The 24,692-nt window shown below is 33.4% G+C and overlaps 2 protein-coding genes across 2 annotated transcripts; one reads left to right on the top strand and one right to left on the bottom strand.

The window, feature by feature from the left end:
* Window positions 1-2,870: 2,870 nt before the first annotated feature.
* On the bottom strand, window positions 2,871-8,292 carry LOC140040588 (pleckstrin homology domain-containing family A member 8-like). Its single transcript, XM_072086635.1, has 9 exons — window positions 7,945-8,292; window positions 7,486-7,614; window positions 6,982-7,287; window positions 6,439-6,524; window positions 6,094-6,149; window positions 5,288-5,418; window positions 4,821-4,891; window positions 4,254-4,315; window positions 2,871-3,790 (listed from the first exon to the last, which is right to left on the bottom strand). Exons 2-9 carry the CDS (start codon window positions 7,593-7,595, stop codon window positions 3,605-3,607), a joined length of 1,008 nt encoding a protein of 335 aa, XP_071942736.1. The 5' UTR covers window positions 7,596-7,614; window positions 7,945-8,292; the 3' UTR covers window positions 2,871-3,604.
* Window positions 8,293-10,002: 1,710 nt separating this feature from the next.
* LOC140040586 (endoplasmic reticulum resident protein 44-like) lies at window positions 10,003-24,393 on the top strand. Its single transcript, XM_072086632.1, has 10 exons — window positions 10,003-10,128; window positions 11,982-12,097; window positions 13,828-13,943; window positions 14,348-14,532; window positions 16,259-16,371; window positions 17,035-17,092; window positions 18,509-18,625; window positions 19,059-19,170; window positions 21,279-21,420; window positions 22,439-24,393. Exons 1-10 carry the CDS (start codon window positions 10,072-10,074, stop codon window positions 22,674-22,676), a joined length of 1,254 nt encoding a protein of 417 aa, XP_071942733.1. The 5' UTR covers window positions 10,003-10,071; the 3' UTR covers window positions 22,677-24,393.
* Window positions 24,394-24,692: the final 299 nt, after the last annotated feature.

The raw sequence follows: 24,692 nt of genomic DNA, 5'->3' as shown, positions 1-24,692 counted from the left end.
AATCCCAAAATTCTGCAAAGCTCGAAATGTTCCATTTGCGCTACGCTCCGCAGTTGAGGTAGAGTTAGACAGAATGCAAAACGAAGGAGTTATTTATCCGGTAGACTTTAGTCAGTGGGCAACCCCATTGGTATGTATTCCAAAGGCCGATGGCAGGGTACGTGTCTGCGGAGATTATAAAGTAACAGTCAACCCGAGTTTAAATTGCGACGAATATCCAATTCCGACCCCAGAGGAAGTTTTCACCAAGTTGGGAGGTGGAAAGCGATTCTCTAAGATTGATTTGAAATGTGCGTACCAGCAGTTAGTACTGGAAGACGAGGCGCAAGAGTTGGTAACGATCAACACGCACCGCGGATTATATCGATACACGAGGTTACCGTTTGGTATTTCGTCCAGTCCAGCCATATGGCAGCGATTCATAGAACAGGTGATAGCAGGACTTAAAGGAACATGTGCGATCATGGACGATGTTCTTGTTACAGGTGCGTCTGATAAAGAGCATATTAGTAATCTTGAGAAACTATTTGAGAGATTTAACAAGTATGGTCTCAGAGTGAAAGCTGAGAAATGCGTGTTTGTACAAAAGGAAGTAGTCTACATGGGACGTAAGCTATCAGCAGCAGGAATTCAACCGACAAACGATAAAGTGAAAGCCATCAAGGATGCACGAGCACCACAGAATGCAACAGAACTAAGATCCTGGCTAGGACTAGTTAACTATCACGCGTCATTTATTCCACGATTATCGACGATGATACATCCTTTGAATGAGCTGTTGGGAAGCAAACCATGGTCATGGACTGTCGACTGTAGTAAAGCGTTTAACGCGGTAAAGCGAATTATTAGCGAAGACATGATGTTGACGCATTATGACCCATTAAAACCACTGGAACTATACACGGACGCATCACCATACGGAGTTGGCGCAGTCATTTGCCACGTAAACGAGAACAATATCAAAACACCGATCGCGTACGCATTGCGAAGCCTGCATAAACACGAAAAGGGTTATGCACAACTAGACAAGGAAGCCCTAAGCATCATGTTTGGACTTCAAAGGTTTAGAACATACTTATACGGACGGAAATTCACGATAAGAACTGATCATAAGCCACTTGAACGCATTCTAGGACCTAAATCAGCTATTCCGACACTGGCCGCACAGAGATTACAGCGATGGGCAATCGTGCTGTCAGCGTTCGAATACGATTTAAAGTTCATTCCTGGAAAACAGAACGTAATTGCCGACGCACTCTCACGTCTCCCAATGCCATACGAAGGACGGGAAGACGATGCAGTATATAACATAGCGGGGCATACATTAGACAATTTGCCAGTCACGAGTACGAACGTACAACAGCATACCAGGAAAGACCCGCTATTGAGCAAAGTGTTATACATGGTACAGACAGGTTTATGGCAGTCAGAAAACGACGACGATCTAAAACCATTCCTACACCAAAGAGACGAATTGAGTGTAGAACAGGACTGTTTGCTGTGGGGATACAGGGTAGTGATTCCACCGAAACTCAGAGGGGCAGTTCTGGAGGAGCTTCATTGTGCTCACCCCGGAATCGTGCGTATGAAAGAGATTGCGCGAAGTCATGTCTGGTGGCCCCAGATAGATTCCGACATTGAACGATTGGTGAAGCAATGTCAAGCATGTCACCAAACACAAAGTCGACCAAGCGTAGCACCAATGATGGCCTGGATCTGGCCAAATCAGCCTTGGACACGAATACATATTGACTATGCGCAGAAAGATAAACGAGATTATCTAGTAGTGGTTGACTCATATTCGAAATGGCCAGAAGTCGTTCAGATGAACAGTACGACGAGTGCAGCGACCATCAAAGCGATGAGAGAGTTGTTCAGTAGATACGGATTGCCTGTTCAACTTGTAAGCGATAATGGACCTCAATTTGTTAGCGACGAATTTGAATTCTTCTTAAAGCAAAACGGGGTGAAACATGTAAAGGTTGCACCTTATCACGCCGCAAGCAACGGAGCAGCAGAACGAATGGTTCAATCTTTCAAAAGATCGTTAGCGGCAAGCCGAGCTAATGGGAAGGATTTCCAACAATGTTTGGACAGATTTCTTTTATCGTATCGCACAACAAAACACGCAACTACGGGACAAACGCCAGCGAAGTTATTCATGGGCCGTGAGTTGAGAACGCGAGTATCACTTTTACATCCCAGTACAGAAAACAAGGTACTTAACAAGCAGAGTGATCAGAAGCTTCATCACGACAAAACGAAAGATCTACGAGAATTTTACCCAGGTGAAATGGTATTAGTGAAAGATTTCCGACAAGAGGGAAAGTGGTGGCCAGGTACCGTGATAGAACGTACCGCTCCAAAATCATACGTAATTAGTGTTGAGGATGGCCGAGTGTGGAAAAGACACATTGACCAGTTGAAAGCGACAGACGCGGACGCTTACGCGAGTAAAACCCCTACTTCACATAGCGAGTTGGAACACAAGATTAAACAGACAGTACCAATAACGATTGCGAGCGAAACGATTGCGAACAAAGAGCAAACAACCACCAACCAACCGGTTGAAGAGGAACATAGATTGTCTTCATCGCCTGAGGTTATTCCACGACGCTCCACGCGACTTCGAAGGAAGCCAACACGACTTATCGAAGAGATATAGAACTTGTGAACAATGTTATTATTATGAACGTTAAAGTTATGTTGTTCATGTTTTTACACAAAATTATAATGGTGAGAATTACTCACATTTGTTAATTATTATGAAGAACCAAATAAGAACTATCTGGAACTATAGAAGCAGTAATTTAATCACGATGATTAACCTATTTGATTAACAAAATAATTAACGAAAGTTTATTGTGCTTATTGATATAATGTTAACGTTAAAATAAGAAAGGAGGAGTGTAGTATATGCACGCGCACATATAATATATGCGTACTGCGCATATGCTCTGACGAGGTTAGCCTACAAAACGTTCTATACTATTGTTCATGAATACTAGTTGGTTTCATTAAATACGTTCATTATTATACTCATCTCAACGTACTTATTAATTTGTCTACGACGATACACGACAAGCCTAATCTTAATAAACCCATTTTTAGAACATAAGAATTAATTTTACCAAACAGTAAGGCATCTTCACTGCCACCAACAATAATTGGAATGAGGATAGAGATAAAAGGTAGATAGAATACCTTGTAAGTTGGTCCAAAACCTCCTTCTTAAAAACAAAATAATTGAATTAAGATTTCCTGAGAAATATCTCTTTTACTAGATTTACCACAAATCTCTTTATTACAAACAAGTGTTCAGCTAAAGTATTGGTATGACGCGCCATATGTGCCAAAATGTTATGGATATCAAACCAAAAAAGAATCCTTTTTCTTTACATGTGTAAATGTACAGTTTAAAATTTCACAAAGATAGATATAAAAATGTCCATCTAGAACCTTCAAATATTCCCTTTTTTACATGTGTAAATATAATTGTACAGTTTAAAATTTCACAAAGATATCATCAAAGTATTTCATAATAGCTCTTTCAAAAAAGAAAATCTTATCTTTCACAAATATAGATGTCATCATTTCAGAATTTTCAGTTTTCAAGACCATGATCAGTGTAAAACTGTTTAATAATATTGCATATTGGTTTTAAAGTAGATATATAATGTAAAACATCTTCTTTGAATACTTGTTTAAATACTGGATTTTTGGCATCCTCTTTGTCGACACTCATACTGATCAAAAATGTCTCATAAGTTGGCAATAGATGCAATCCAGTCTGCAAGAAAATGAAGACAAATGTAACAGTTACAGTGGAACCTCTCTTTTGGGACACTAAAACTATTTAAGGAGGCAGTCCCTGTCAGGGGACACACCTATTCCAGAGGACATGAAATGAAGGGAAAATATTATATCCTCTTGTTATGGTTAAATTTTCATATCTTCTATGGTTTTATGTAGTATTATGGTCCCCTCTATAGTTAGGAAAATAAAACCTCCCCATATTACATTTTCCAAATTGGGAGGTCTGTTAGTTTCTAATAAAACTTTATTAAATTGGCTCAACACAACTTGTCTCTCCTCCCCAATCCACGAGTTCTCTCCCTGAACGCCCTCTATAGTAGAGTGACATTAATAGTACCAGCAGAAATATTTTTTTTAAGTACAGAAGAATTTGTATTAGTTAGTCGCAAGTTGCTTACATTTTTATACAACATAATACAAGATAGTTTTACACTTACTGAAATGGCTTTTCTAATAAAATAGTTGTGAAACATTGAAATAGTTAAGTCATATGCCACACCTGAAATTATAATAATTAATATTATATAAATGCTGTTAAATCTTGGTAAAACTAACTGCATTAATTAACAGTTATTATGGTTAAATTTACCATTTTTAACATCCAGTGTGAACAAGGCTTAAAAACAAACAAAAATTTGCGAGTGAGTGGCCGAGCGGTTAAGACAGTGGAACCGTAATTACATAGCCATAACATCGGCAAGGGTTCGAGGCTCACTCGCTCCATGGTTTTGGTGGTAGAACGAGTCTTCTCGGATAAGGACTATAAACCGTAGGTCCAGTGTACACATAGCTCATGCGCACTTTAAAGAACCTAGTACATCTTTCGAGACGAATAGGGGGTTACCCCGGTGTACTAGTCCACACAAACACAGCCACTGTCGCACACAGCCACTGTGCAAATTGGGACTGGACCATTTTAGAGGTGTTTACCACCTGTTGGTCCAGATCCTACACTAACTGAGTTAGTGAGAAGTCGAAATAAATAAATAAAAAAAAATTCTTACGTGCATCTTTGGTGAGATCCTTCTCGCCCATCGCAATTTTTTCAAGAAATATTGAGATGAATTCATACATCCTGAAAATGTAATTATTTTTGTAATTATAATACTTATAATACTTTCGATAAAATATGCAAGCAATCCCATTCATAGCTTGTTATATTTTCTGTCCTCATTGGGAAAAAATGTGATGCAACACTGCATAAACTAATACTGTAGTAAAAGAGGTTTAAATTCATATGGGTGAGAAATTATGTGATGTGCGTCTCCTAGTTATTATTTGATTGTTTCTTTCCCATTCTACAGTAGAAGATCTTTCTTTATTTCACACTACGCTGCTACTACTACTACTACTAATACTACTACTACTACTACTACTACTACTACTACTACTACTATTACTACTACTACTACTACTACTACTACTACTACTACTACTACAACAGTACGCATGAAGAGTTAGATTAACTTGCCTTCTCAACCACCTGAGTGACCTGCTACAGGTGTGGTGTTTCATAATTCTACCAGATTCAATATCGGATAACACCATAGCCTGCAATGTGTGGTACTTTTCTTTATCCTGTTCAAACAGTCTATTGATATCCTACAAGATTTCAAAAGCTATTTCTTACTGATGGGAAAAGAGTGGTTCGATGACAAAGGAGATTTCTGGAGAACATGCTGTGTCAAGCTGTAAGAGCTTTGTGTCTGATGCACAGAACAACACGATTTAACTATTTCATTATTTATGGCCAACTGTCTGGAATGACAATGTAAACTAAGCCAGGACTGTTTAAAGCATCTTGTTGGTTGGTCCTAACATTGATCAAGGGCTTCTGTCATCCAGTGCCCACATTGATCAAGGGCTTCTGTCATCCAGTACCCACATTGATCAAGGGCTTCTGTCATCCAATGCCCACATTGATCAAGGGCTTCTGTCATCCAGTGCCCACATTGATCAAGGGCTTCTGTCATCCAAAGCCCACATTGATCAAGGGCTTCTGTCATCCAGTGCCCACATTGATCAAGGACTTCTGTCATCCAATGCCCACATTGATCAAGGGCTTCTGTCATCCAGTGCCCACCTTGACCAGCGGAAAGGCATAGCCAATGCATCTGAAGCAGATACTAGATGTTTGGGCTGCCGTAAGTGCTGATTTTAAATTTAGAAAACATTTTTTTTTTCATTTCCAAAAACATAAAATACAAACGAATGTTTCTCAAATTGAGGAAACTACCAAACAGCGAAAATGTAAGGAGCAGAAAAAAAACAACTTACATGTAAATTGTTTTCTACCTCTCTTTTGATAACTGATATTCCTGTACCAAGTTTAGCTGTAAAATTGTGCAAAAGGAGCATGAATAATGTGTAAATTATTATATCAGTAAGACTTAATCTAATGTACATATTGACTATGTGTATTGTGAAATAACTTATGGAATTTTAGTTTGAATCTTGATTTGTTTAAATAGATGTTGAGATTCTCTATAAAGCATTATAAAGACAATACAGTATACAGTTTTTTTAACATTCGATGTGAATCAACCATGGAATTAACAGCACTAATCAACAGGAAAAACAGGTTTTTTTTAAAATAAATATTATAATATCACCGGAACTCACATAGAAATGGTCCCATTTCCAAACATGCTGCTATAAATATCTCTGTTGGTATTGTATTATTTTCCAAAAGTTTAATATCAGCAAACCTAAGTAAGAAAATAAAAACAATTAAAAAACATTTTATATCTGTTATTATCTGATATTTTTACTAATTACTTTGTAGGTTTAAGGGTTAAAACATGATTATATGATGGTGATAGTAGTAGTGATTCAATTATTTTAAGATATATTGTCCCTTAAAAAATATTTTTTACATTTTTGTTGTTGAATATGCCATTTTAATGTCACATAATAGTTATTCATTTTAACCAAAAACCGGAACAAAACAAAATTTTCCATAATAACATGAAATTTAAAGCAAAATATACCTAAATTGTCTGTTTGTCTTTGGTTTATTTTGTCATTTTATAAGTGAAATAATTATTTTTGTTGATTTTTTTCTACAGAAGTGAATAACTTTATTAAAATTGAAAAATGGACTATTCAAAGTCTGATTTGATTAATCTATAATTTTGGGGGGGAAAAATTATCAAAATACATTACGTTAAATTCAGTTCACTAAAAAAGGTTTTTGGACGGATATTTTGTTGTTGTTCTACATGATTTGGGCTTTGCTCTTCTTCTGTAGGATTGTACTCTTCTTTTGTTTTTCCCGTTTCTTCTATTATGTCTTCTAATATATTGTCTGCTTCTTGCTGATATACAAAATCAGTTTTTGCTTTTCTATATGCATCTTGTGGGTTATGTATGTCCACGTTTTGCAGGTTTTGTGTTTCTGTATCTTGCAGGATATGTATGCCAGGATCTTTGTTATTTTCGATCAGTTCATCGTCGGCTACAATAGATAATCTAGAACAATGGTAAATAACATTTTATGGTACTTAACAAGTACTTAAATTACAAGTTAACAATTGCGACTTATTCATTACAATGTTGTAGTATAAAAAATATGCCCTTATTTATTGTTTGTTTATTTTGTAATGCTTATAACAAGTGGAAATATGATAATGGCCTAAAAATACACTACATAAATTAAGAATTTCTTACATTTCAATACGTGATTCAACAGCGGGATCACTGGCAGACCATGCAAGAAATAAGACAAACACGAGACAACTGAAGCCTATAATCACAAATTTGCATGCATTACGACTCATCTTGGCAGGTTCTAACAATCTGTAATAAAGAAAATTGTTATGAAAGATGTTAAAATTATCGGTCAAATTATCTTGCATCATTGATTTGAACTTGTCACTGCAGGAAAATGATTTACTGTATATTGGCACATGGACAGACAGTCATTTTAAGTAAAAAATGTTTCTTGCTGAATGATTTACTGTACCACGATCTACACATTTGGCCTATACCAGTTTATATCTCCCTGTTCAGTGTTTATACAGTACATAATGAAAACTACCGGGATTTACAAAATACATCTATGAGTCATGTGGTTTCTAAACTGAACATTAATGTTGACCAATTTAACAGAATTCGAAAAATACCTACTAAACATCAAAATAATAACAACAACACTGTAGATGGCCAAATTTAAGAATCTTGCATTGCGTTTACTCTTTGCCAGTTGTCATTGCAACACAACACAGGCAACGGAAGCCTGACCTTGCAACATCGACTTATTTGCAAACAATGGATATTTTTCTTCTGCTCTACTACCCCAGATCAGATTTAAGTGAACTTTGCATCTATACATTTATTGAACACACAACTGTAGATTCATATCTGAAAGTCGCCACAAATGTACGAACGATAAGGCTAGGTATAAAGATAAACACATTCAAACAATTTTAATCAATAATTAATTTAAGTCACGCTTTGCTACACTTTAATTTGTTTACTTTCTTATGGTTCAGTGCGTCGTTATAAACTAATGGTGGCAGCACAACTTTAAAAAATATTTGAATAAAATTGTAATACGAGTACCGTAAATCTTCTAGTAGTAACCCACACTCTAATAGTAACCCCACTTCTAATAGTAACCCACCCTCATAAGTCAATCTATAATAATAACCCACTACTCTAATAGTAACCCATGGGGGTTAGTATTAGAGTCACAACAACTTATGATGCAGCCGTATTTTGAAAATAAGGAGATAATGCATTGATCTCGGGAGTGGGGGAGGATTTAGTGTTTTTGATTTTATAAAATAAAGTTAGAGTTCAAACAAATTTGTTTATTTGTACTGTTTTATTATTTTGCTATGAGTTGCTGACCGGAAAATTTGAGGCTTGGTTACAATTTTCAGGTGCCTAATTTAAGATTAGTAATAACCCACTAGGCCTACTCTAACAGTAACCCATCCTAAAAAAACAATCAAAGAATAATAACCCAGGGTTACAATTAGAAGATGTACGGTACTGTACTTAAAATGTTATAGCTGAAATATACATTTCCAAATTTTATTACGTTATAATAGAATTTTCATTAAAGGGGGCACTCCTATTCGACAAATACCAACAGTACTGTCCCTATCTACACATTCTGCGCCGCGCGGTGTCTGTTTGTTAGGCTGATGAGTTCGGCATCATTTTTGTTTTTAATACAAAAATATTACATTGACATTATGATAGTAGGGCCTACTATGGCTTGACAGTTTTCATAGTGAAAAGTTTGCCGCTAAATTTTAAATTCTCAATCAGTTCAGATCAATTGTGGAAACCCTACTATAAGGTATCCTATCTAAATCTAAATAATATATTATTTTTCAGGTGACCGAAAGTTCATCTTTAGTATTTTGGTCTCCTTATCCATATTATATCTAAAATGGAGAATAAAACTGAAACTGTATAATGCAGTTTATGGATAATTGTATATGCCTAAATATATAGAGTGCAAAGCTGGGGCATAATAACGAGCCGGCTTTATGATATCAGCACAGCCATACATTTGGCTCTGAGATAAAAATGTTAATAAAATACAAACATAAATAATAAAAAAAATAGTACCACTGTAAATAAATTACTAACCACGATTAACTTTCATAATAATACAGTATTAACAAGAACATAAATAATAAAATAATAATAAATAATATAAAAGATTATAAATTTAATAATATCCTCAATAATAGCCTAATAAAATTTCTTTAAACAATAAGATATTAATAATGTTGATAAGAATAATAATAAATAAATATACTTATATAGGCCTATAACTCCATCAAAAGTTAAGTGTTGTACTTTTCTTTTTCTTTAAACTTATGAACGCACCGTCATAAAACGTGTGCCGCTGTTCTAAAAGCGTCTGTTCAATAAAGTTATTATTATTATTATTAAACAAAATGTGTGTGCCGCCCTCTTTTTTAAAACTAGGCATATTACATTAATTTGTACTGTATGAATATGATATCAGAACAAATCAATTTGCTTATTGTTTTATTTTATCTTCCTGTTATAAACTTTTCTAAATATTTGAAATTTGTATTCAAGCAACCCAATATGTTAAACTAGTTTTAATTGATAACAAATATATCATTTAAAATAGTTGTTTTACAGTATTATATTTACGGCAATACGACGAGGTCATGTCATAGAGCCACACCGGCAAAATATTACGTTACGTTTGACATCGTGGATAATTTTCATTCGCTGAAAGTCGGTCCGGTTTTGTTAGTCATGGCTAACATGTTACTACAGATACCTGGAAACATGATATTTCTATGTTGTATTTTGGTGAGTTTACGGTGTTTATATAATTAGAAACCGATTTATAAATAGGTATTTGTTTTGAAGCATTATGCCTACGTTTTGATAATGATCTCTAGGCCTTAGTGTATGAAGTCGCTTGCTGTTAATTTGTCTAGGCTAGCCTATCCTACGTACAGTAGATAGGCTCTGCTGCTGTTCTGAGCAGAGCGGAGGGGAAGTCATTTGAGTCCCTGTCATGTTGTTGATTGAGAGTCTGAATGTGTATTCGGACGTACTGTAAGGCCTAGCCTATGCCTACTCAAAGACTGAATTAGTGGTCCCAAAAGTCTCTATAATTTATTGTAAAAATGCTTTTCGAATATTGTTTTGTTATTAATATAATATTAATAATAAAATGTTTAATTTTATTACTATTTAAATGTTTAATTTTGTATATTCCTACTAGGCCTAGGCCTATATAGGCCTAGGCCTAGCCTAGACTAGTTATTTATATTTAGAAAGAATCCACATGTACTGGAAGTAATAAACTGAATATCTTCTTTTTTAAGAAAAAATGTATAAATAATGATATTATAAAAACACTAATGCTTTTTGATGATGAACAACTCTAAAATGTATATAGGAAATGTTTTCTAAAATTTTGTATCTATTATGTTGTGTTTATTGTTTTATGTTTTTTATGTAAAAGGGTCCTGCGAAAACAGAAGTGTAAACTTCTCTATGCAGGATCCTTGCCATCATTTATGCTATGAAACTGTATTTATAAACGATGAGTAAATAAATGTGAATTGAATTTTAATTTTTAAATTAGGCCTAGGCCTAGTAAGTTTTTAAATATAATACTACTAGGCCTATATTTAAGTATTATTAGGCTTACATTACATGTCCATCTTTGACGTATATAACACATTGATTGTAGGTAGGCCAATTTATTAATTAAATAATGTTACTTGTTTCATTGTCATAGCTGAAAAGAGATGTTAACTCTGCATTAAACAGAGTAGTATTGAGCAAATGATACAGTGTAGTAGCATGTGGCAACAAGTTATTGTTACTATAGCCACCAGCTGGTACATTACTGTTTCTATACACTTAGAATTAGAATTTGACTATTGTTGTCCAATTAATGATTATTTGTTTAAAAGCTTTGAATTGTGATAACTTGGATTTCCTAGTGATAAATTGTCAAATTGTGGCTTTGAAATAGTCTTTGTGATTTATTTATTGTACTATGTAAATGTATCTTATTTAATGAAATTTGGAAAAGTTAAGGGTAGGCGTGGCATAGTAAATTGACTTCCTGAACTTTCAAGTTCTACTGACTTTTAAAACAATACCTTATTGTCTTTTATTGTATTTTAATTCTTTTTCGTTGTGCTTATCTAGAAAGTCCATGATGCCAGAGATAATTTAAATAATAAAGTAATCTAAATTATTTGATTTACATTATCCTGTTTTTATAATTATGTTTGATGTCATCACATCCCTCATAAACATGTTAATAATTAAATTATTAATAATTAAAACAATACCACTACCTGTTAAACACATTTAGTATCCACTTACATAATATTTTCCTTACCAAACTTGCAATGTTTGATTTAGTGATTTATTTTTCTATATACACATATACACATAATAGTTCTTTTGTACAGAAAGTAACTTCAACTCTCAATTGAATACAACTACCAATGCCATATCAAGTAACTCACCCTGCCCTCCCTAAGTAGCCCAAAAAACATTAAAAAAAATCCCCACTTTATTGCACTCGTCTACAGTACTGTAGTACCTTCATCCCTCCCCAGCTCACCATAAAAACTTGCAAACTCTTCCCCAGTTGTATCTAATCTCATTAGAATCACAATTTTTTTTTTCAGCTGGCCATGTTCGCATGTCCTGAAAGCACTCAGTCTGTTGTCACTTTGAATCAGGGAAACATTGATCAAATTTTAAATGGACATAAAGTCGTTTTTGTAAATTTTTATGCAGATTGGTAAGAACTTTGATATTAATATTATTTGTTATTTTTGTTTATATTGTCACTGGTCAGTGAATGAGTGTCACAAAATTAGATTTTTTTAAAGTGGAGCTACACTCAGACTTTCTCAGCTTATATCATGTTTAAGTATGTTTAATTGAAAGTGATTGCATAAAAAAAACCAGGAAAATACGGAAATATTTTCCAAAAACTCATTTCTAAAAAATCGGTCAGGAAATAGTGTTTTTTAACACATTACAGTTTTTCAGTAACTTAGGGGTTATTAGTTTACAATACGTCGCAAAACGCGTTACACTTAGCGACTGACGCGTTTTAGTCGCTGGTCAACGCATTGATGAAATGTCTCCCCTTTGGTAAATTATGTGTCGAAAAATGGGGAATAAATTTTATACACACAATTAATACGATTTGTTTAGGCCTAAGTAATATTTCCGATAAGAATGTCAGTATAATTTACATGTAACCTCATGATTTTCACTGTACAACAACAGCATAATAATCTTATCAGATTGCTTTTAACTTTAAGCTAGGGCTAGGCCTAGCTCAGCCGTCTGCTCAGCCTAGCTAGCCTTGAATTTTTGTCTAGAGGCCTATGTATTCATAGGCATGGTCGTTTCGCCCCATTTATCGTTCCTGGGTTTTCTCGCACATTAAGAATTGTGAAACACAAAATCCTATAGTATACAGAACAAGAGTAGTAAAGAGTAGTAAAGCGATGTGCAAGCTTAGACCTGACTGAAAAGCAACTATTCAGGCACCCTATCATGGCCCATGGGTAGGCCAAGGTCGGGTGCCAGCAAAACAAACTTCACTGCTGTCAGCCTAGCCTAGCTAGAGGCCAAGCAGCATCGGTACATACCTACACTCTAGTAGGCCTAGGCCTAGCTTTATTGAATATATAGCCACGTCTTTCTCAAATCTCGTTAAATTTGACATTTTAGTAATAGTCTCATAATCACATTATTACACTGTGAAACATAATAGGGTCACATTCAGAATGTTTTAATATACTTTTCGCCCGTCAAAAATAGCATCGCGACAAAATAACAGATCGCCAGCTGCAGTAGTGTGATTGTGAAAAATGTCACGTGATCGTACTCCCTAGCAAAATAAAAAACCCAATTGGACCCGAACGGGGGAAAGTGTCTATTTACGCAAAATTGCGCAATGTATACGTGATAAAAATACCAGAAATAGAAAGATCTGGAAAAATTACATCAATATACATTTTACATTTTTTTTTTGGTGAAGAAATGAATTTTTTAGGATTATTCAAATATACCCCCCTTTTGCATGTAAAATAATAGGAAATTACAAGGTATCCCCCCAAAACGCAAAAAGGCGTGATTTTCAAGAAAATCGTACTCATTGAAAAAAAATTCAAAAAAATATGAAGTATAAGGGATGATATTTTTAAATAATAGTTGAAATATATGAAAAATAGTAATTTTCTGGGTGGAGCTCCACTTTAACCAATCAACTTTATTAAAAAATTCGAGACACACAGGTAGAGAAATTCTAAAAATTTTTCTAATTTATTGTACATGTACGAATTTTAATATTGTTTTATTCTGTAGGAGTATTTTAACTTTTATAAATATCCTCTTATATTTTTGTACTACTGCTGTAGTACAGTTGCCATCCTTGAATGAATAAATAAATATGATTTTTTAATTGCCCCGGGACATTGTTATGGTTATTATTTGTTATCTTATCGTTTTTAGGTGCAGATTTAGTCAAATGTTGAAGCCTATATTTGAGTCGGCTGCAGTAGAATTAAAACAACAGTATGACAAGCCAGGAGATGTAGTATTAGCATCAGTGAATAGCGAAAGTGAAGGTAATATTAATATCCTAGATATTAATTAAGTGCAGCTTTAAAAATAACATCATAACTGTCATATTTGTGTGAATCATTGTATTATAATGACTTTCTACTGGATGTTGTTTATAATGGAAGTGTGATGAATTAAAAAGGCACTTTTCTGTCCCGTACAGTATAAACTATAATGAACTTGTTGATTTACAAATATCCCAAAATGCAAGTTGACTTCTGTATCAAGCTCTGTCAACACTCTGCCTGTTTTTTTTTTTCATTTTAAATAAATTGATGTTCACCATATGTAAAATTTTAAGAAAATAAAAACAAAGTAAAAACAAATATTTAAACTAAAATCACATACTATATATTTTGGTAAAACGGCAAAGATTTTCTTAAACTAATTTATTTGTTTGTTCTTTTAGGCGACATTGCATCAAAGTACCATATAACAAAATACCCTACCTTGAAATTATTCCGCAACGGACGCATCGCCAAGCGTGAATACCGTGCGCAGCGTTCAAAGGATGCGTTTGTTAAATTTGTTAGAGAGCAAATGATGGATCCAATCGCTAGGTGGAACACCCCAGCTGATATTGATAATATTGATGTAAGTTGTCAAAAATCAATTCTTTTGTAAAAAAAAAGGGGATGGACATATCTATATTTTCATACAATTTTTCAAATATAAATTATTCATAATCATCATTTTGGCTTTATAATTTAATGATAAATATTTTGGAATTGGTTATTTTAAATTATGGATTAACTTTAATTGAATGAATGCTTATTTATATTTTTATTGTAGGCCTACAGTTTTTAAAACTATCCTTGTTATTCAAATAATTTTATTGACATGTATATACATGTGTGAAACCCAGAATAGTACCAAAGTACATTCCGAAAAATATTTTGCGGTTTTCAAAGTGTAGTAAATTATGCTCATATACAGGGACATTAGATGCATTAATAATGACCAGTTAAGAGGTGATTAGTACAGTTCAAGATGCTATAATAATATCCACAATAAGGTTAAATTAAAGCATCACCATACTCATACTGTAAACCTGTGAATTAATATTATGCAATGTTTGAGCTAAATAGGTCGAATATTATTAACATATTATATTATAGTTATACAGTACAATTTTAGTATTATTATTATACAATTTATGTACAGTATATAATGTGCATTTTTAAATCAGATTTATGGAACAAAAGCTAGTGTAGGTAACAAACAATGCGATAATGTTAATTACTTTATTACTAAGATAATTACCTTGTGTTGAATAGTAAGTATGTAACATATTGAGATTATGTATTGTGAAAAAGACTTTAACTGCTATTTACATATAAACTTGTGAATAATACTGTATACAACATGTGGTACAGTACTAATTTGTGTGTATGAATGAAAGGAACACTATAAAACATATGTTAGTACAGATTTGCAGATTTTGTGTGTGCATTTGCAGTTTAAATCCTATCTTATCTGTGTTCAAGGTTTACATTCAGTATAGTCTAAAATTTTCCCAATACAGTAAGTTAAAAACAATTGAAAAGGCAAAACAATGAAACATATGGGACTTTGTCTATTGAACAAAAGCAGAACTATATTCCCATACAGTTTCTGTTTGAGGGTCCCTAATGATCAGCTGATGCTGGATGGACCACCCTCATAAAATATTGTTGAAATAAATAAAAATAAATAAAAATACTACTAATAGTAGGCTATTTTCCCAGTAGTGGTACAGGAAGTATCATAACATTGTGGTATTGTTTATTATAGCAATATTTGTACACATGAATATAAACTCCAAATTCAAATGAAAAAACAAAAGGCAGAATAGAGTGCTTTGTAAATATCGGTGATGGCAATTCTTAGAATCTTAACTGAATATTTAATATTGTTTATATGAATATTAATTTTTACATGTTCTAGCAGGAAAATAATTTATATAATTTATTCTGTATAGCTAATCTATAAATTGTCATCAGTCTCTGTTATGAAAATCAAAATAAATTAAAGTAATTTAAATCAAAGAATATAAAATAAAATTTTGTTTGTATAACTTATTTATTAGATAATTTAATAATTGTTTATAATTACCTTCGCCAAAGAGGTTATATTTTCATGCATGTGTGTTTGTTTGCATATTGTTAGTTAGCAGGATTACTCAAAAAGTTATTGTCCGATTTTCATAAGATTTTAAAGGATGATTTCACATAGCTGTATGAGACAGAGGTTTGCACTCACTGAGTTCTAGTTTAAAAATGTTTTATGTAATTTTTAATTTACTAATATTTTATGATTAATTTCTTTTTGTCTTTTATAGGATAAAAAACGTTCAGTGATAGCATACTTTGCTACACAGGATAATAATTATGAAACCTTTGCAAAAGTAGCAAATATACTAAGAGACGACTGTAACTTTTATGCAGGAGTAGGGTAAGTACCATCATTGTATTAAAAGAGAAAAGTTTATGAAATATTGTATGTATCTTTCACTTAAATTGTGAATTTACATGAATGAAATACTTACAAATTGGGTAAAATCAGTTTCTCCAATGTTATCTAAGTGATTCTTCATGGAGGGGGAACCACACAATATGGCTGCTGCGATCCACCATGCAATACGCTAGGTACCCGCCATACGCAGTCATGCACTACTCATGAGTGTAGAGTGTATTTTAACACGAGAACATATTAACTATTAGGAACGATCCTTGTATGCAAAAATGCTAGATAATTTACCACCAGTGATTTATTCATTTCTAACAATATAATTATTTTTATAAAAAGTTCACTATGGTTATATATCATTTTAGATTATTTTAAAATTTGACATAATATTTAAACTATTGCGGCCATCTTGAGTGGGCCCTCCTCGCTTATTGGAGTCACTTCCTGTATACAGTTGACGTTCTACTACTTTATTATCTATGGGTAAAATAGAACTTTTATTCGGCCATGCAATGGATCACTGTGATACAAAAAATAACCTAATGTAAGTTTCTCCCAAATATACCAAAAGGATGACTACAGAAACCAAACAATTATTGAATAAATGAAATACTTTATTTAATACAATTTTATTTATTTTAAAAACAGTGACAACTTCAAATCTGAGCTTGTTGCAGGACCTAGTGTTATGTTTAGGCCACCAAGGGTAAGTACTGAAAACATGTCCTTATTGTATAATACATTCATTCATCAGTGGAAAATTACTTCCATTTATTGTCATTTGCATATGAAATATACATAGAAATTATGTTTGCTCTGAGATATTAAAAAACAGATAAATGAAAAACTAACAAAAACAATTAAAAGTGTCGCATCACTCTTGTACGGCATACTGACAAGCATTCAGTGGATAAAAAGCTGTTACGAAACCTATTTGTACATTCAAGAGATGATGGACCAGTAAAGTCTACCGCTACGTAGCACATCAATACATTATGCATGGGATGAGTAGAATCTTGCAATATAAAATGTGTTTTCTTAATTCATCGATTTTCAAAAACGGATTCAATAGAGCTCTGCTCAATTCCAGTGATACTTGATGCGTACTTAACAACATGTTGTAGATCTGACTTATCTTTACTTGTGGCCCCAGTAAACCACAAAACAAAACATACAATGACCGTAAAAAAGTGCTCCAACAAAATAAAAGTAAAAACATTGTTGCCAGCATACTACATTATAACATCAACCAACGAATATATATCACAAGAATGAGTAATCCGCGATTTTCCCTGTAACAGTAATATTGTCCATGTGGTAGGGCGCCGCCATAAGTGAGGATGTATGTGGGATGTATACAACTTTTTGTGACGGTTACACTAATCAAAGGCTGGAACACCGGTAGTATTTTCATGATAAAAAATGTTATCACCTACTGTACATGCCAACATCATGTTAAATGCTGTTTGGATATTTAATTGTTCGTTTCATGCAATTTATTTAGTAAAAACTGCCGAATAAACAGTTCGCTTTATCAACCGGGCGCTACCGATAGCTAACATTGTATCCTATTAATAACATGTATTTTATAATAAATTATATCATAAAAACAATACTTAATTTACCGGGCATAGATTAGTACGCGGCAATGGTAAAGAATAGGCCATGCTGAGTAACGCTTCGTTGATTTTTGGTGTTGCTGTTAGGCCTTTTTTGTGAACTAATTTAGCATGTTAGTAAATAATTGTCTGTAGAAGTGAATGTACACTTGTTTGTTAATAAATATGTATTATAAAATGGTTTACAATTGCAAAATATATTTTCATAATTCTATTTAATGTATAATATCTATTACATCAAGTCTTATTTAGTGTGTATACATCCGCCCTTATGAGGGCGGCATCACTCTCTGTTACAAATTTCTCATGCAAAAACCGCGGAATACTCATTTTTGTGATATATATTCTTTGCATCAACCCAAGAAAAAATAATTTACTCATATTAACAAAGGGAATTAATGTATCACTATTAATAGCCATCTCCTTTTTGACATTTTTAAGAACACATTGGTTGATAGAGTGTACAATATTCTTTAAAATTTAGTGTTTTTTTTTTTATACAGACAAAAGATAGAGATATGCTGTATCTTGGCCCATTGACGAACTTCGACCTTTTACATACTTGGAGTAATGACAAGTGTATGCCTTTAGTCAGAGAAATAACTTTTGAAAATGGAGAGGTACAGTACTTAATTCTAAAAATGAGTCCTTAAATATGCAGTGATTAAAAATTGTTTTTTCATCGAGTCCAGTTTTCGTAATAATAATATACTATAATAGGGACTTTTAGATTTGAGTGATTTTGCAGTGTTATGACGTCATACGTCCACTCGTACTCACATCAGAGAGCAAATGGCAAAGTGCTCAAATTTGCCAAGTCAACGTGCCAGTCACCTACAAATTAATCATAAGGTAGCAGTCGACGTGAAAATCTAAAAGTCCCTAATAACAAATTCACAAGACCTAAGAAAAATCTATTTTTAAACAAAGATTCTCAAGCTATTCCAAGAGTTTAATGTAATCATCATCCAAATGTTGTGTATATTCTGTGTATTATGTTTTTATCAGTACAGTATATGAATTGTTATATATTACAATTTTAATGTTTTCTAGGAATTGACAGAAGAAGGATTGCCTTTCCTTATTTTATTCCACGATCCAAATGATGCAGATATTGTACAGAAATATAATGATATAGTAGCTAGGGAACTTGTTCCTGAAAGAGGTAAGTAACATAGCTATATAACTTGAAATAATGCAATCTAACAGGATGCTGAGCTCTGAAGATAAAGCATTTATCTGTGGCTGCTGCTACACAATCCCACTCAACTTTTTTACTGATTTTTTATTACACACCTTACCGTAGGGAATATGTACATAGTACAGTGCTGTAAGTATTTGTCGCAGCCAGACTAACAGTGAAGTATATTTGATTAACAACAAATAAAATCTTCAAAATATATTTAGGAACCATGGCGGTACGGTAACTTTTATATTTTCTAGGCCCCCAACAAAGTATGATCGCCACGAACCACGCACTTCATAGCGTGACAAGAAAGCACTAGGCCCCCTAAACATTCCATCGCGTGGTGGATTGCCGCATCTCCCATTGTCGCTATGGCGTGACGTAGCTCAAGTCGGACTTGCGCGAAGAAAATAATGTAATTTGTATACAGTTGTAAATAAAGATGATTTTCATTATTATAACTTATACCAATGTATATTTAATTAAGCTAATATAAATATAGATATTTCATTCTTCAATATCTGGCCAATATAACAACTCAATGACTGTTACGTTTTTTATAAACATCGTTTAAAAACCATTTAGTCGACCATTTAGCCTGCCCCCTCCAGGACTAAAAAAATCGATCAAAATCCGTTACGATTTAGTCGAGGTTGGCCTGATTTAGTCGGTGATTTAGTTGAAGTTCGGTTTATGAATTAAAATGACGTCATTTTTTTAGTTTTAGCTCGAACTACGACTAAAGTCCGGTTTAAGAATACGGGCGATAAGATCAAAGGATTATTACGAGTTCCTATCTTGACAAGAGCTCAGTGTCCTGTTGTTAGATTGCCTTGCTTGAAATAAGCTTGAAAGATGCTCACCTGCAAATAATAGTATACAGTGTACAGTCAACTCTCCCAAAACCAGAATTGACGAAAAACTGGACTTTTTTGGAGGGCCCAATTTGTCCCTATTCTAAATGTACTGTAATTTATTATGAAAACCGGAATACCCAATTCAGGAATCCGGACAAATTATGAAGTACAAAACACGAAAATTAGCGTCTGAAAACCGGACTGACAGTTAAAAAACTCCAAATATTTACGAAAACAACGTAACATAGTCGTCGCTGACTCGGATTCAATACATTCACAATGTACAAAATCTTTTAACCATACCCTGACCAGGGAGTTGTTAATAACAACTCCCTGCCCTGACCATGCATGAATTGCGCGACGTTTCGCGGCGGTACGATCAAATAATGTTGCCATGGAGCGCTACACTGTGATTGACAGGTCAGTTCATTTTTAACCCACAAGGCGGCAATTGCTTTGTTGCGTATCGAACTGCGGTGGGGGCTAGGACTTTTTCACATCGAAGCGCTATGTCTTAATGTCTATTGTTTTTAGCATATATTGTTAACAACTCCCTGTCTTTTAGCATATGAATTGTTTTTTAATAAAGTTCAATTTACATTCCACTCTGTGTCTTTGTTTTGTTTAAATTATTGTTAAATTCACAATTGCAATAGGACTTTAAAAAGGAATGTTTCACTAAAAATGTGCATCATTAACATGTTTTATTGGTACAGTAAATAATGTAACTTTTAAAAAAGGTAAATTGAATTAGCTTAATATTAATAAAGTAGGCCTAGGCCTATCAGTATTTATTTAATTAAAACTAGCTTGACACAATCATAGCCTAGGCCTTCCCTACGCTAGACCGTACCGGGCAGCATTCGGACCGGTGATTCAAAGCAATTTCAGTGACAACGTGATAACTTTAAAAATATGTTTTCAGGAAACCGGACTTTCGAAAAACCGGAAAATATATGCCCGCCCAAGGGTGTCCAGTATTGGGAGAGTTGACTGTATAGTGTACCAAGTTCTTTAACGTTCATTATGTACACGGGACCAATAGCTGTACGTCCTATCCGAAGGACGAGGTAATGAGATTAAAGCATCTTGCCTAAGGATACAGTCTCATCAAGAATGCAACCTGGCCCAACATTGCTTAACTTTGGTGATCTGACAAGAACCAGTGTTTTAACGCTGTATGGCCATATCTTTAATAATATATTATACTGGATTTTGTTGTCTTTACAGAAAGTGTGAATTTCTTAACAGCAGATGGAACCAAATTTAGCCATCCTCTATCTCACCTTGGTAAAAGCACAAAGGATCTACCAGTGTTAGCCATTGATAGTTTTAGACATATGTATCTATTCCCAAATATTAAAGTAATGAAGTGAGTAGTGTTATGTTTTTGTTTTTTGTGTGTAATATTACATATAATTATCAGTGAGTTGGCTAAAAACTGGAGAATACCATACAACACAACAGTTATAAAAGTTAGGTTTGTGGTACACCATGTGTTGCCTAAAGGAAATAAAGTACAATAATAATAGTTCATTCTTATATAGCACATATTATAAGCAAGCTCTCAATGCGCTGCACATTATTACCTCTGTCATTTTTTTAATCATACACGTATGGAAACATACTCCCATAATAATGCAGCCAGTAATCAACGCAAAGTTGTGTCTTGATCTAACCCATTTTATACACCTGGGTGGAGACAGACAAATGTAAGTAAAGTGAACCAGGATCTTACGATCAGTAAACGATCGGACAACACACTTCGGCACAAGTATGGTTAAGAATATCTTAATGTTTTGGTTGTTTTGGTACAATCGTCTTCTTTACTAATGTTTATTATACTGTACTGTATTAATGGTCTCTGTGTTGTACATGATGCATTCCAGTGCCATATTCATTCATTCATCTTTTTATTTCAGAATATCATGGTGACATAATATATCCATAGCAAAAGAGAAAAAACAAATCTTAATCTAAGAGCTCATAAAACAAAAATAAAACTATATAAATATATAAAGTCAATGCAACAAGGCAATCCATTGTATGTGCATTCTTGACACATTAAGAGCATGGCGATTAATGGCCATGATCAAAGAATTACTACTTGCGTTCACATGATTTTTAAAACTAAAAACAGATTTTCTAATGAACTCATCAAAGGATGGGACGTCATTTAAGACAAACATGCACTACAATTTCTAGGCTGCTTCAGCAGCAAACGTACGGCATCGTTATAACATACTTTCAGTGATATATATTTAGGCATATAATATTGAAATTATTTAATCTATACAGTATAATCTTTTTTACAGTACTTCAGGTCCATTTTTAATTTTAAGACCATTGTTTAAATTAAAAATAATTTAATTTTTTTTTCTTAATCTCAGTGAACCCGGAAAATTACGACAGTTTATAAAAGATCTGCATTCAGGAAAACTACATCGTGAATTTCACCACGGACCAGATCAGACAACGCAGACGCAACCGCCAACAAAAGGAAAGACCGATACTGCCCCTGTTGATAATGTTGTCAAACGTGACGCACCCGAAACTCCTCCTGAAAGTACTTTTGTAAAATTAAAACCAAGTTCTCAGCGATACTCTATGGCTCGCGATGAGCTTTGAGTAGATACCGTTTTATGCATAGTTTACACGCAATATCATGTGTAGATATACATGTTTTTTTCTTATTGAATTTGTTTTTAATTTGTATTGCCAACATTGGTGAAAGTAAAGTTTTCTACTTTTTAACTAGATTTAATTGTAATTCCTTGCGCTTTAAAATTTCTTTGCCGTTTAATTTGTTTAATAAAAACGTCTTTAGTTTAAATCCAGACAAGGTACTGATTTTTTTCTCACTACAACATTTGATTTCTTTTACTATAATTATAAAATATAAACCCACCTTAACTCTAAATGGGGACATTTGCATGCGTAAATGAACCGTGCATGTTTAGGCTCATTTACTAAATTTTGCTAGATAGAAGGCTATATTGATCAAGACTAATTCCGATTCCAAACATACAACAATAAAACCTGCCAATACCTTACTCACAACATTTGTTTTTGTTATACAGTACAACACTAGAGAAATATTGGATGCAATATTATGACCCAACTTTGGTAAAGTCTTTACTGATGAATATTTATTTGAATATGTACATAATGCGTATCTATAACTTTACATTGTGTGTGATGTTCAACGATTCAGTCTGGGTAAGGTTGTATAGAAAAGTAACAACATTACTGAATTATTAACGCTGTATTTGGAAATTCTGGTTGTGTTATAGAAAAGTACGCTATGCAAAGCACTTCTTCAGTTCAATGCCTATCATAATGCAGATGATTTACAAAATCTTCACGTATCTGTAAATGCTCATTTTGTCACTAAAAACTAATCTTTAAAAAATAGTCTTAAAAATTGAACAATTATTTGGTCTTGTGACAATTGTCTACCTGACCTAATCAGAGAGTAATGCAATTTAGTTTATTTTGTATACAAAATTTAAATATATCTAGGAATAAATTTGTGTAAAATAGTTAATTTATCAGATACAGATTTATTTGTTTTCTATTGTTATGTTTTGCCTTTTTCATTTATTACTTTGATATTTATTTTCAAACTAGACTTTAAATTTGAATTTCAAATTTTGACAATGCTGCTTTAATGAATGTGTTTCTGTTATGTTTATAGTTGGTCATCGGTTTACACATTGCGGCTCTCACATAGGCATGGAGTCAAATCGTATTCTGTCTCTCACTTCTTGAGCTAAGTTTTACACATTTTTCAATCGTATGGGGTCTCAACAATCCTATTTCATTGTGTACACCACCAAGATAATTAAATCTGTTTTTATAATTTTATAGTACAATTTCAAATATCCATTTGAAACAAACTTTCTATATTTTGTCTTTTTACAATTCACACGGCAACAAATTTGACCAATCATGATGTGAATCGATCATTCTGTCACTTGACATTGGTCAACCTACTTTTGCGTTTTTCCTACGTCGTTGCGTGGCATCTAAGTGAGAACAAAGATTTACAGCGTATAGGACAAAGAATTAGTTTAATAAAATCAATTGCGCAAAAAAAAAAATCATCAAAGTTCTTTTATAGACAGATAGCAATACAGTTTCCATTATGCATTTGGTTCACAAACTATGAAACTCAATGATCATGTTTGAAATACAAATTGATTGAAATCAACAGAATAAATCTAATCCATCTTCTAATCTATATGTGTGTTAATTGTTGTATTCCATGAATGAATGTTCTTTTTCCAAGTGTTTTAAAAAGCGATTTATTCAGATATTTTAACTGAATATATCAAATATAAGCAAATAAGAAAAAAAGAGAAGCTGCATGTGTGTCGGAAAGTTATGAGAACCAGCGCTGTGCAACTGAGAGATATTTATTAGTTTCTGTCATGTCGGAAAGTATAGAAATGAAAAAGTTTCGCATAGTAACTTGCATTACTTGTGTGTGTGTAGCTTAAGAGAGTTTGGAAAACAGGACATCACAGATTGAATATTTTTCTCTATACTCTCTGAACATATCTTCTATTTTATGAGTTTTGTCTTAAAGGATATTTTTAGGTTCTATCCAGCTATGGTAAGGTAAGTTCAATTCAAGGTCAA

Source organism: Antedon mediterranea, chromosome 2 (assembly GCF_964355755.1).
Source record: "Antedon mediterranea chromosome 2, ecAntMedi1.1, whole genome shotgun sequence".
Taxonomy (NCBI): domain Eukaryota; kingdom Metazoa; phylum Echinodermata; class Crinoidea; order Comatulida; family Antedonidae; genus Antedon; species Antedon mediterranea.
This window is presented reverse-complemented; position numbering and strand designations above follow the sequence as displayed.